This window comes from Aethalodelphis obliquidens, unplaced genomic scaffold (genome assembly GCF_003676395.1).
Source record: "Aethalodelphis obliquidens isolate GAN/ISIS:26980383/991018 unplaced genomic scaffold, ASM367639v1 scaffold1, whole genome shotgun sequence".
Taxonomy (NCBI): Eukaryota; Metazoa; Chordata; class Mammalia; order Artiodactyla; family Delphinidae; genus Aethalodelphis; species Aethalodelphis obliquidens.
Window position 1 is genome coordinate 84,055,662 of NW_020837945.1, and position 13,166 is coordinate 84,068,827.

A 13,166-nucleotide genomic window follows, 5' to 3' on the forward strand; every position below is an offset into this window, starting at 1 on the left:
TTCCTGACTCAGGCTGACCTCTTCTGGATCAAGACTGCCTCTGGGCTCAGGCCTCTCCCACCCTTCATTCTCCTTCAGATTTTGTACTCAACATTTCCTTTCCCCTGTGATTACTGACATCCTGGGCTTTTCTTGCCCTCTAATGACTACTGATTGGACTTTGCCTATGGCTTTCTTCAACTTGCCACTCTGCCCTCTCCGTCCCATCTCTGCGCCCTTCTAAGGTGGGACACTGTAGCTTTTATGCAGTTACCCACAACTCTGACACTCAAGGAATACGTTGGGCCTGGGGATAGAGGACACAGGCTCCTGGCTGGGGATAAGGACACAGGCTCAAAGATGACTTGACATTTGACTATAAATTAAGTATTCTGATGATTAAGAGCAGGCTGGGGGCGCCAGGTGTTCCAAATGGTGACAAGAAAGTATTGTCTTTAAAAAAAAAAAAAAAATTCTTGCCATCTCTACTCCAGCTATAAGCAAACTAATGAATGAAAAAATGTTTTCAAAATGGCAATGCAAATGTAATATACCATTATGATTATCAGTTTGGTCATGATGAGACTTTATAATTGCTACACAGAGATGCATATATTATTTAGCCAACAATGAATGCTCATACATTTTTATCACAGTTTACTAAATAAAGACTCCGGTAACCAGAATCATTCATTCACTCATTCACATACTTATTCATGCACTCATTTATCCAACAAATATTCACTGAGCAAACTACTATGTGTGAATTACGTGTGGAGGGTAGAGTAGTAAGTAAAAAAACTACTAGTGACCTCCAGAGCTTCTTTAACTTTTGGTTTCCTGAAATTTAGAGTGAGTGGCCTGTTGTTATAATGAATTTTCATAGCTTGGCCTTTTAGTTCCAATTTCCACTACCAAAACAGCTCCATAGCACAAAGTCAACTCAAGTGAAAAATTACTTTCTATAATAGTGAGAGGTAAATTCTGAGTTGAAGCAAATTCTGGGCAGAGCCTCACGTTAATCATTTAACTATGCAAAGAAGTATTAAGCATGACTTTCCAAATGTCCCCTGTTATCCCTCCTGTTTCCAGGTTACAGATGCTTCACCCCTTGTAGACTTTGGATTCATTATTTCTTGCTAATCTCTTACTTCTTCTTCCTTCAGCCTCCTGTATCAGGGAGAAGCACTGCTTTTTTTTTTTTTTTTTTTTTTGCGGTACGCAGGCCTCTCACTGTTGTGGTCTCTCCCGTTGCGGAGCACAGGCTCCGGACACGCAGGCTCAGCGGCCATGGCTCACGGACCTAGCCGCTCCGCAGCATGTGGGATCTTCCCAGACCGGGGCACGAACCTGTGTCCCCTGCGTCGGCACTGTGCCACCAGGAAAGCCCTGTTTTTTTTTTTTTTTTTTTTTTGCTGTGCCGCGTGGCATGCGGGATCTTAGTTCCCCAACCAGGGATCGAACCCATGCCCCCTGCAGTGAAAGCATGGAGTCTTAACCACTGGACCGCCAGGGAAGTACTGATTTTTAATTATCTCTACTTAACGGAATTTTATGTAGCTCTGGTTTGAGCCTCAAACTTTGGATTTAGATTCAAAGAGCCAATTCAGCTGGTGACTCCTAGACCCTGTTCAGAGATAATGTGTGGTCAGTCTTTCGATTTTCCTGAGCCAAATGGCAACAAGAGACCTGTTCTCCTTCATTTTACCTGTCCCGTTATCCTTGATTCAAAAGCACTTCTTGTATTTGTTCATGCCAGTACCATGCTGGATTAACTCATTCTGCACTTTCCATAGTCCTTTCTCCAAACCCACACTATGATTTGTTTCAAAATGGAAAAGAGCTTTATTATTCTTTACTGATTATAAAGACTGAATACACTCAAATACACATACTTTATAAAATGATTCAGACGATGTAAAAAGACGACAAAAAGGAAACAACAATCATCAGTAACCCCACTACTCAAATAAAACATTATTAATATTTTGAGGTATGTTTTCCAGGCTTTTTTTCCATGCATATATAAATATGTATGTATCTTAAAAACAAAAATGGGATACCATAAATATTGTTGGTAATATTTTCTCCCCCCTTAACATGTCCTGTGAAAAATACAGATCCAGGGCTTCCCTGGTGGCGCAGTGGTTGAGAGTCCGCCTGCTGATGCAGGGGACATGGGTTCGTGCCCCGGTCCGGGAAGACCCCACATGCCGCGGAGCGGTTAGGCCCGTGAGCCATGGCCGCTGAGCCTGCGCTCCGCAACGGGAGAGGCCACAACAGTGAGAGGCCCGTGTACCGCAAAAAAAAAAAAAAAAAACAGATCCACATCATTACTTTTAATGGCCACACATAGCATTGTATTTTGGGGTCACTGCATAATTTATTTAAGTAATTCACTACTGACAGAAGCTTAGGTTTTTTCCCAACTTATGGATAGTCTAAACAATACAGCCCCAAACAAGCCAGTGTACATATCTTTTCACATTTGCATTAAGATATCTTTTTTTTTTTTTTGCAGTATGTGGGCCTCTCACTGTTGTGGCCTCTCCCGTTACGGAGCACTGGATCTGGACGCGCAGGCTCAGCGGCCATGGCTCAAGGGCCTAGCCGCTCCGCGGCATGTGGGATCTTCCCAGACTGGGGCACGAACCCGTGTCCCCTGCATCAGCAGGCAGACTCTCAACCATTGTGCAACCAGGGAAGCCCAAGATATATTTCTAAAAGCAGAATATCATTATTTTGTTAGGAAAAATTCCCAGAAGTAGAACTGATGAGTTGGAGTCTACAAAAAATAAAGAGAATAGAAAGAATTAAAAAAAAAGAACAAAAAGAGCAAAGGAGCCAAGGAAAGAGACTATGGAGAATACTGTGAAATAGGCACCTGCTAGAGGCTGTACCTAAACAGAAGACTCTCCTAGTTTTTATTTCTTCCAGTGGTTGGGCAGAGATAATTTCTTAACCGTACTCTAGCCTCTCCTCAATAAGCTGTTAAAGTTTTCTAAAAGGAAATAATGTGGACTTCCCTGGTGGCGCAGTGGTTAAGAATCTACTTGCCAATGCAGGGGACAAGGGTTTGAGCCCTGGTCCGGGAAGATTCCACATGCGGCAGAGCAACTTAGCCCGTGCACCACAACTACTGAGCCTACGCTCTAGAGCCTGTGGGCCACAACTACTGAGCCTGTGCTCTAGAGCCCGCCAGCCACAACTACTGAAGCCCGTGCACCTAGAGCCCGTGCTCTGCAACAAGAGAAGCCACCACAATGAGAAGCCCGTGCACCACAATGAAGAATAGCCCTCGCTCGCCGCAACTAGAGAAAAGCCCGTGTGCAGCAACAAAGACCCAATACAGCCAAAATTAAGTAAGTAAATAAATTTATTTAAAGAAAAATAAAAAGGGAAATAATGTAACCACTGTTAACTAATAGGTAACTAGGAAGGAACTGACAATATCCAAAGGAGAAAAGTTAATAAACACAGAAAAATGTTCAGCTTTTCTTTTTTTTCTTTCCTTCCTTTTTTTTCTTGGCCGTGCTGCATGGCTTGCAGGATCTTAGTTCCCCAACCAGCGACTGAACTCAGACCCCGGGAGTGAAAGCGCCGAGTCCTAACCGCTGGACTGCCGGGGAACTCCCTGCTCAGCCTTTTTAGTAAAACAATAAATTAAAACTAGTTTTAAAACTATAAAACTATTATCTACAAAATCAGCAAAAATTTTAAAACTATAATACTTAATACTAGGGACTTCCCTGGTGGCACAGTGGTTAAGAATCTGCCTGCCAATGCAGGGGACACGGGTTTGAGCCCTGGTCCAGGAAGATCCCACATGCTGCAGAGCAACTAAGCCTGTGCGCCACAACTACTGAAGCCTGTGCACCTAGGGCCTGTGCTTCGCAACAAGAGAAGCCATCGTAATGAGAAGCCCACACACTGCAACGAAGAGCAGCCCGCACTCACTGCAACTAGAGAAAGCCCGCGCACAGCAACGAAGCCCCAACACAGCCAAAAATAAATAAATAAATTTTAAAAAGCACGAAAAACAAAACTTAATACTTGTAACATTTTGAAACAATAATAAGCCTCATAAACTTATACTTAGCTCATAGCAATAAAAATTAATCCAATGTTTTTGGAAAGTAATGTGTCAGTAGGTTTAATAAAGGCCAAATTCGATTAGGGTTTTAATCTAATAATTCCACTTTTGCAGCTCTGTCTGTTCTTAGGGAATAATCTAGTATTAGATTATTAACTCTAGGAGTCAGGAGCTATCACTGTTTCCTTACTGCTGCATTCCCAGTATCTAGCACTATGCCTCAGTTATTGGAGGCACTCAATATATGATGAATAAATGGGCAATAAAAATGTTCTCAAATCCTTTGATTAAGTAATACTGTGGAACTCTTATCATTCATTTACTCATTCAACAGATATTTATTGAGTGTCTATTCTGTTCTAGGTATTTCAATTCAACAGTTAAGTGAATTGTAACACACACAAATCTTAGTTGCATATATCACAGAATTCAATAAAAGGAAAAACTTAAGTGCATAAAATTAAGTCCATAAAGATATTTATTCTTTTCAACTGTCAACAAACATGTAGTAAGGCCTCCTATATGCCAGATCTGTTCTAGGTGCTTGGGATACATCAGTGAACAAAACACACAAAGATGTCTGTCCTTGAGTTTACAATTTAGTTGGAGAAGGAGATAATAAGCAACAAACATAATAAATAAGTACATTACATAGCATACTAGAAGGTATTATGTGCTATTAAAAAAAAGCAGGAGAGAGTAAGAAGGATTAAGTCACAGTATTAAATAGTCAAAGTAGGCCTCACTGAAGAGGTGATTTTAAGCGAAGACTAGAAGGTGGTAAAGGAGTTAGATAAAGAACAGCTAGTGAAAAGGTAGAAGTGGATATGGCATTTTCAAGGGAAAATAAGGAGGCCAGTGTAGCTCGAGGGTGAGGCACGAGGGAGAAGGGTCAAAAATTAGATCAGAGATCAGTTGGGGATGGAGGCAATCAGTTAGATCATTATAAAGATATGAGTGAGACAGAAAAGCCATTGTAAGGTTTGGGCAGAGGAATGCTATGATCTGACTTACATTTTAAAAGGATGACTCTGGCTGCTTTTGTGAGAACAGACAGACTGCAAGGGAAAGAAGAGTAAAAGCAGAAAAACCAGTAAGGAAGCCTTTGATAGCAGTAATCCAAGCAGAAGATAATGCTGGTTTGGATCAATTGAGTAGCAGAGAAGGGGGTGAAAGATGGTCAGGTTTTGGATGTATTTTGAAAGTAAACCAATATGATATTCTGATGGATTGGGATGAGATGTGGCAGAGAAGGTGAGAAGAGGTGAGCAGAGAGGGGATGAAGGAGTCATGGCTGACTCCAAGATTTCTGGCCGGAACAACTGAAAAGATGGACTGTCATCAGCTGAAATGGGAATGGCCGTTAGCATAAAAACTTCTGGAGGAAAGATCAGGAATTCAGTTTTCAACGTGATTAATTTGATATTTTTTACTAAATATCCAAGTGGAATTGCGGAACAGGAAGTTGGATATAAGAATCTGAAGACTAGGGAAGAAATCTGGGATTGAGATATAAATTTGGAGTCATCAGCATATAGATGGTTTTGAAAGCCATCAGCCAGGATGAGATCACAAAGAGTGAGTTCAGATAATGAAAGGTATAGGTAGAGGAGGGAAGAGGACTGAGGATAGTCCTGGGGCACTCTAACATCAAGAAGTCATAGAGAAGAGGAGAAATCAGCCAAAGAGATTGAGAAGGAGGGACTACTGAAGTAAGAGGAAAATCAAGAGAGGGAGATGTCTTGGAAGCCAAGTGAACAAGCTGTATCAAAGAGGAGGGAATGATGAACTATCTAACTACTGGATTCTGAGTTGGTGAACTTATATGTAATAAGGTGTCATGCAATACTTCTAATAGCAAAACAATGGAAGAGTTAAGTATGGAAAGACTGGGGAACCGTTAGGTTCTAGTACGTTTACTTAGACTATTATGCAGCCATTAAAAAAGATCATTAAGAATACTGTGTAGTAAGATGGAAAATACTTTAAAAAAACCACAAGGGCAATCCATATTCTTTCAAGAAATATTAGAAAATATGGAGAACAAAAAAGGTGATTAAAAAGCAGCTGAAATCGTACCACCAAGAAATAAGTACTAACATTCTGACATGTAATTCCTCTAGGTTTTTCTTTCTCTCTATACCTATTTATTTTTTCTATCTAACTACCTAACTACCTATCAAATACACATACATACATATTTCTTTTTATATAATTGGGATATGAGACTACAGCTCTATAACATTTTATTCAACATTGTATTTCAGTATGTTGCTATGTCATTAAATTCTTTGAAAGCATCATTTTTATTACCTACCTAATTCATCTTACATCTATACCATAAAGCCATTTAACCATTCCTCCTACTTGGACATTAAAAATTTTAAACATCAATATTTCCCTTATAAATAGCATATAGTATGGTACAGTAAACTGAAAAAATACAGTTAGAGATATATAAAATATCTTTACAGCTGTGAGTTCCTCAAGGATGGAAACTGTGCTTATTAATCTTATTTATCACTTATCATAATGAGCACAAAGGTGCTCAACAATAATTTGTTGAATGAATGAATAAAAACAGCAATAAAAATTTTAAAGTAGTGGCATAATTAATTATGAGTTATTTTTCTATTACAAAAGTCTTCTGTAGTAATTACATTTGTATTTTAAAAAAACCCATATACTTTCAGTAAGGAAGAGGAAAAGAGAAAATAAAGAGGAATACCTTATATTCAACAGTGAATTATTTCTTATTTAACAAAAATATTTTTAAACTTTCTCCCCATTTTCCAAATAACGTAAAACCACCCACGAAAGCATTAGTTACATTTGATCTCATATTAATCTTATGCTTTCTTAATGCTGCATCATTTTCTAGTTTTTAATACTAATCTTTTAATAATTCACCCTTGTCTGAGACTTGGAAATAACAGCAATAGAGAACTCTTAAAGTACTAAATTCTTCACAGTTAAATCTATCTTATAATTTAAATGCTCTTAAAGCATAGAAGTCCAAATTTTTACAGTTAATTGGAAAACTCCATATTGTATCCATATTTGACTTTGATGAAAATGCAAGATTTTTATAATATCACAGAGAAAACTCCATTATAAATATATGGATCCAGAATAAAGATATGTAAGACATCTGAAAAATCCAATGACTAGTGATAAGATTTTAAAACATTTCAACCAACAAATGGAGATGGAGAATATGACAAGAAGCTGAGGGTAATTTTTACAATGTGGTTATAGTTTATATTCTATCACCAGTTATTGAGTAAAAATGAGTAGTTTCTCATGGAAGTCTTTAATAATAAAAAGTTGTTTCCGTTCCATAGACCACAATAATTAGCACAGCACTCACTGAAAGATGACTTACACTGTATTAATATTTAGTAAATTGTAATGTTAAAAGTAGTTAGTTCCTATTGAACATAAAGACATGGCCCTTGCCTTCATGGAGCACATATATACACATGCACTCACACACGCACACCATTAGATTATTTTCTTCTAAGGAAATAATCTTATTTCTGTTGTAACTACTATTATAGTTATAAAGTTTATTGCTATTGTTATAAAGCCAATTCATACCAAAGTAGAAGGTAATAGGAAAGAACATGTGACTAAAAGCATGGCTTTTGAATTAATACTTTGGCTTAGAATTCTGGCAAATTCTGCTTTTAGCTTTTTTCCCCTTTAACTGATCTCCCACCTTGCTCCCCCCAATAATGTCAATTAGCTAACTATCTCAGTGCACGTTTATCATTGTAAAAATGAAATCTGTAAACAGAACTTAAAATGAGCATGGTGATTATCACACCATACCTGTACAAGTCTGCTTCTGGTTGCTGACATTCTATCACAGCTATAAGAGTGTCCAAATTGGCAACTGTCTGTAATACTGCTGTTTCTGGAACTGCCACATGGGTCTGAAAAAAAGAAAAATTAAATCACAGTTTTGAGATCTACATGGAACTTTAGGTAACATTTATTTCAAACCTCTTTTACATATGAAATCACAGCATTCTGTAGCTGAGATCACTTAGCTAGATGGCAGAAGAGAAAGAAGAATGTAAAATAACAAGTAGTAAAAGGAGCTACTGTGATTACCTGTCTACAGAGGACATTTGCATACCAGGAAATTTAAGTCTGTGTTAACAATCATTACTGCTCTAAGTTTATTATAAAAAATTTAATAGGGGGAAAAAAGTGTATCAAATAAAATCCTTGATTGTATTAATACTTTGAAAACTGAGAAAAATGTAAATGTGTCCCGTATCTAAAAAAGCACCAATGTATTAGAAGATTATTTTTTTCCTAAAAACACTTTTCGCTTTTCTTAAACTTGACTAAATTATGTGAGGCTCCCCTTGAAGTAAATGTATAATAACATTATTTCTTTAAAAAAAACTTAACTTTTAAAAAGTTTCAGTAATTTAAAACATTTCTCCTTTATCAGGTCAAACTTTATTACCTTAACCAAAGGAAAGTATTACTATAATCCAAAGACATTTTGTTCACCAAGAGCGACACTCAAACATAAGCATGTACAAACCTTCAGGTTAGTTTCTCCATCCAAGCTAGCAGTTGTAACGTGACAAGAACCATCAAGTCGATCTGAGGACAGAAGCACCAAATCTGCAGGGAAAATTTCATCTTTGGCTACTCGAACAATATCACCCACCTATGAAGAATTTTGGGGAAAAGTGGATATACAGATTTTAAAAGGCAAAGACTAAATTTTATTGAGTTCTAAACAAGTGGTCTATCATAATATTTTAATGTAGGAAAGCAGACTTTTAACTAAAACAATCAGAGAATTTGTGATTTCAAAATATTATTGATTTCTATTATTTACTAAGTGCATACCCGAATGTTTTTTGATCTAGTTTTTACAAGGCCACCACTTCGAACAACATAAACAGGAGCTCCATTTACTTCATTATCTGAGTTATGTCTTAACCAATCTTCATATCCCTGTAAACATCAAAAGAATAAAAAATGCCCCTCTTAGTATTAGAAGATACTTTTTATCAAATGAGAAAAAGAAACATAAAAATTTCCCCCAAACATTTCATTTATTAGAATTATGTTAGGCTACCTGACTCAGGTATTTGACATTCATCACTACTAGAAACACTCTTTTCTCTTGGTTTTCATCACATACATGTTCCTGGTTTTCATACTATCTCTCTAATTACTCCTCCTCAGTTTCCTTACAGGAGGCTCCTTCTATGTCACCTTAATGGGCTTTTTTTGCACCGTTCACTTTCTCATTACCAGATTTCTTCTATCCCTGTGTCTTCAAAAAGTTCTGAAATTTAGGGACTTCCCTGGTGGTGCAGTGGTTAAGAATCTGCCTGCCAATGCAGGGGACACGGGTTCAAGCCCTGGTCTGGGAAGATCCCACATGCCGTGGAGCAACTAACCCCGTGTGCCACAACTACTGAGCCTGCGCTCTACAGCCCGCGAGCCACAACTACTGAGCCCACGGGCCACAATTGCTGAAGCCTGTGCACCTAGAGCCTGTGCTCTGCAACAAGAGAAGTCACCTCAATGAGAAGCCCACGCTCTGCAACGAAGAGTAGCCCCCACTCACCGCAACTAGAGAAAGCCTGCACACAGCAACAAAGACCCAATGCAGCTAAAAATAAATAAATAAATTTATATAAAAAAGGGGAAACATAAGTATTTCACAAAGAATCCTTTGATTAAATGTTAAAGAGTGGTAATTTTTAAAAAATATTTATTTATTTTTTATTTGCTTGCACTGAGTCTTAGTTGTGGCAGGAGGGCTCCTTAGTTGTGGCTTGTGGGCTCCTTAGTTGTGGCTCACTAGCTCCTTAGTTGTGGCATGCATGTGGTATCTAGTTCCCTGACCAGGGATCAAAACCAGGGCCCCTGCATTGGGAGCGTGGAGCCTTATCCACTGGAAAAGACTTATGCTATTTTAGAGAAAATTCAAGCACTCAGAGGTATAGCACAAGTATAGATAATGGAATGATATCTAAGAAGTAACATTAAGTGATAAAAGTAAGGTACAGAATGTGTTGTAGTCTATGCTATCATTTGTGAAAAATATATGCTTACTAATGTGAACACTTTGTATAGATACCTGGACTAATGTACAAATAATGGCTCCCTCAGGGGAGGAGAACTAGGAGACTAAGGGATAGGAGCATAAGAGACTTTTACTATATGTTATTTAATTAATTAATTTATCTATTTGGTTTACAATAGCCAGGACATGGAAGCAACCTAACTGTCCATTGACGGATGAATGGATAAAGAAGATGTGGCACATATATACAATGGAATAGTACTCAACCATAAAAAAATGAAATTGAGTTATTGGTAGTGAGGTGGATGGACCTAGAGTCTGCCATACAGAGTGAAGTAAGTCAGGAAGAAAAAAACAAATACCGTATGCTACATACATGTGGAATCTAAAAAAAGAAATTTAAAAAAAAGGTTCTGAAGAACCTAAGGGGAGGACAGGAATAAAGACGCAGACATAGAGAATGGACTTGAGGACACAGGGAGGGGGAAGGGTAAGCTGGGACGAAGTGAGAGAGTGGCATGGACATATATACACTACCAAAAGTAAAAAGCAGTTCGGTGCTTTGTGACCACCTAGAGTAGAGGGGTGGGATAGGGAGGGTGGGAGGGAGGGAGACACAAGGAGGAGGAGATATGGGGATATATGTATATGTATAGCTGATTCACTTCATTATAAAGCAGAAACTAACACACCATTGTAAAGCAATTATACTCCAATACAGATGTTAAAAAAAAAATTATTTGGCTGTGCTGGGTCTTAGTTGCGGCATGTGGGATCTTCGTTGCAGCATGCAGGATCTTTAGTTGTGGCATGTGGGATCTAGTCCCCTGACCAGGGACTGAACCCAGGCCCCCTGCATTGGGTGCACACAGTCTAAACTGCTGGACCACCAGGGAAGTCCCTATATGTTATTTTATACTGTTTCCATTTTTAAAAAATATGTGCATCTATTACCTAAAACTATTACAACACTATAAAATATAAAACAAATACTAAAGATTGCTCTGAAGGTCTATGTTTTTCAGGGAGAATCCTTTTGGGAAAGCATTTTTAAGACACAAATTATGCTGGCTCAATTTAAGATGTGGTATGTCAATTTTAGAGAAATTTAATTGAGAGTCAAAATACCTTTCCTGAAACTGTCAAAAAGCATACTTTTATAGTCAGATGACATCAATAAAGCAATAATTTTAAAATTATCTTTTTCTGAAGTTATCATTCCATTTACTTCCATTGACAAATTTAAACTAAAACAAAAATGTATTAGAAATCTTTGGCTTACAAGTACAAATGAAAAAGTATCATTACATACAATCTATGATACAAAATAGACTGCTTTTTCACAAGAGCAGTCATAAGCAGATTTACTTAGGGTTTTATTTTGATTTTTTAAAAATCTGTTTTGTTTTGCTTTGTTTTTAGCAGTTACACAGCGATTTTATAGTGCAGGGATTTCAAGTGCTAACATAATTTCTGATTTTTCAATTGAAAACTCTAGAGACCATTTCTTGATGTTTCCTACCCTGGAAAATGTTGTTTCCCTTGATTCTTCAGACTCTGTTGTTCTTACATTCCTAATTACCTTTCATATCTTGCTTACTATTATTCTTTTGTGTAGATACACTTGTCTCCCAAAATCCAAATATGTATCAGCAACAACTCTAAACAGTTGGGGAGGCATACAGTTAAAATCTTTTTAAACACAAGTTCACAAACTATAATTCATCCTACATGTCACTGCCAGATTAAGCTTTCCAAAACACTGTTTTAATTCACTATCCTGTTCAAACCCCTCCTGACAACTCTCAAAGAGTCTTCCAGCCTCTTTAATTTAGTACCAACATCCATTTCCAGTATGTTATCTTTTAGTACATTCCTACACAGGGTCAAACATTAGTCAGATATGTCATTCCCTAAAATAAGTCTTGCCTTTTCTTCCATTTAAGCCTTTGCTCAAGTTGTTTGTTTCTATCTCACCTTCTTTACCAACTATCATTTTATCCATATTCCAAAGTCTCATCTCTAATATTTCTTCCATGAAGCCTTCCTTGATTATCCAGATGAAGTGTTCCACCCTTTCTCTGAATACCTACAGCTCACTGGCTCTTTCTATGATCTTATTAAACTATAATTATTTTTGTATTTGGTCTTACCTTCTCTACTTCATACGTTTTAAGCTCATACAGGACAAAGATTATGATATTTACCAGAGCACTATATCTTGCATTACACAACTAAAGAGAACACAATTTGCAAATATAGCTGGAAGAAGTTAAAAAAAAAAAATCTAACAACTTCATTCATATTAAAGTATAAACCAGGGCAAGAAGTATTACAACATTTAACATTGCCTTAAAAATATTCAAGAGATTCATTCATTCATTTATTCACCTATCAAACAAATATTTATTGAAGGCCAAATATGTGCACAGCCTTGTTCTGGTCACTGGTAATAAACTAGTAATATAAAACAAAGTCTCTGCCCTCATAGAACGAAACATTCAAATGAAGATGACAGACAAACTAATAAACAAGCATTTATTCAATAGAACCATAGGTAAGCAAAAATGATATGAAGCAAAAAGACCAGAGCAGGAAAGAAGAGAGTGACACAGAGGTCAGGAAAAGCCTAAGATATCCAAGTGGAAACAGTTGTATTTCCAAGCACAAAGAGTTGTATATGTGTGTCTGGAGTTCAGAGCATAGTTTCAGGATACATGTAAATTTGAGACCCATCAACATATAAATGGTACCTTAAGCCACTAGATTGGAAGAAATCACCAAAAAGGAAACTATATATAGAAAAGAGGTCCAAGGGACAAATGTGTGTTACTTTGATAAAATAAATGACATCTACAAAGCCAAGTAAATATGCATTAAGTGATATGGATGCTTACTGACTTACACGAATTCTCATCTCCAACAGAACACTGAATATAGGGAAATCAAACTTAGAACGGTAGCATGATATTCTGACACACTAGATAAATAATGCAACTGTTAATCTACAGACTCCCCATACCC

The 13,166-nt window shown here is 37.3% G+C and overlaps 1 protein-coding gene across 9 annotated transcripts in view; it reads right to left on the reverse strand.

Annotated features, from left to right (window-relative positions):
• Positions 1–13,166, reverse strand: part of ATP11B (ATPase phospholipid transporting 11B (putative)) — a 133,278-nt gene that overhangs the window by 87,802 nt on the left and 32,310 nt on the right. For all 9 annotated transcript variants that reach the window (XR_003433584.1, XM_027110931.1, XM_027110966.1 and 6 more), the window contains 3 exons: positions 8,951–9,058; positions 8,637–8,765; positions 7,907–8,010 (listed from right to left, as the gene is read on the reverse strand). Coding sequence is in view for 8 of the 9 variants with exons in the window: in XM_027110931.1 (XP_026966732.1) it covers positions 7,907–8,010; positions 8,637–8,765; positions 8,951–9,058 (341 nt within the window). In the remaining variant the exon portion in view is untranslated. The remainder of the gene's footprint in view (positions 1–7,906; positions 8,011–8,636; positions 8,766–8,950; positions 9,059–13,166) is intronic.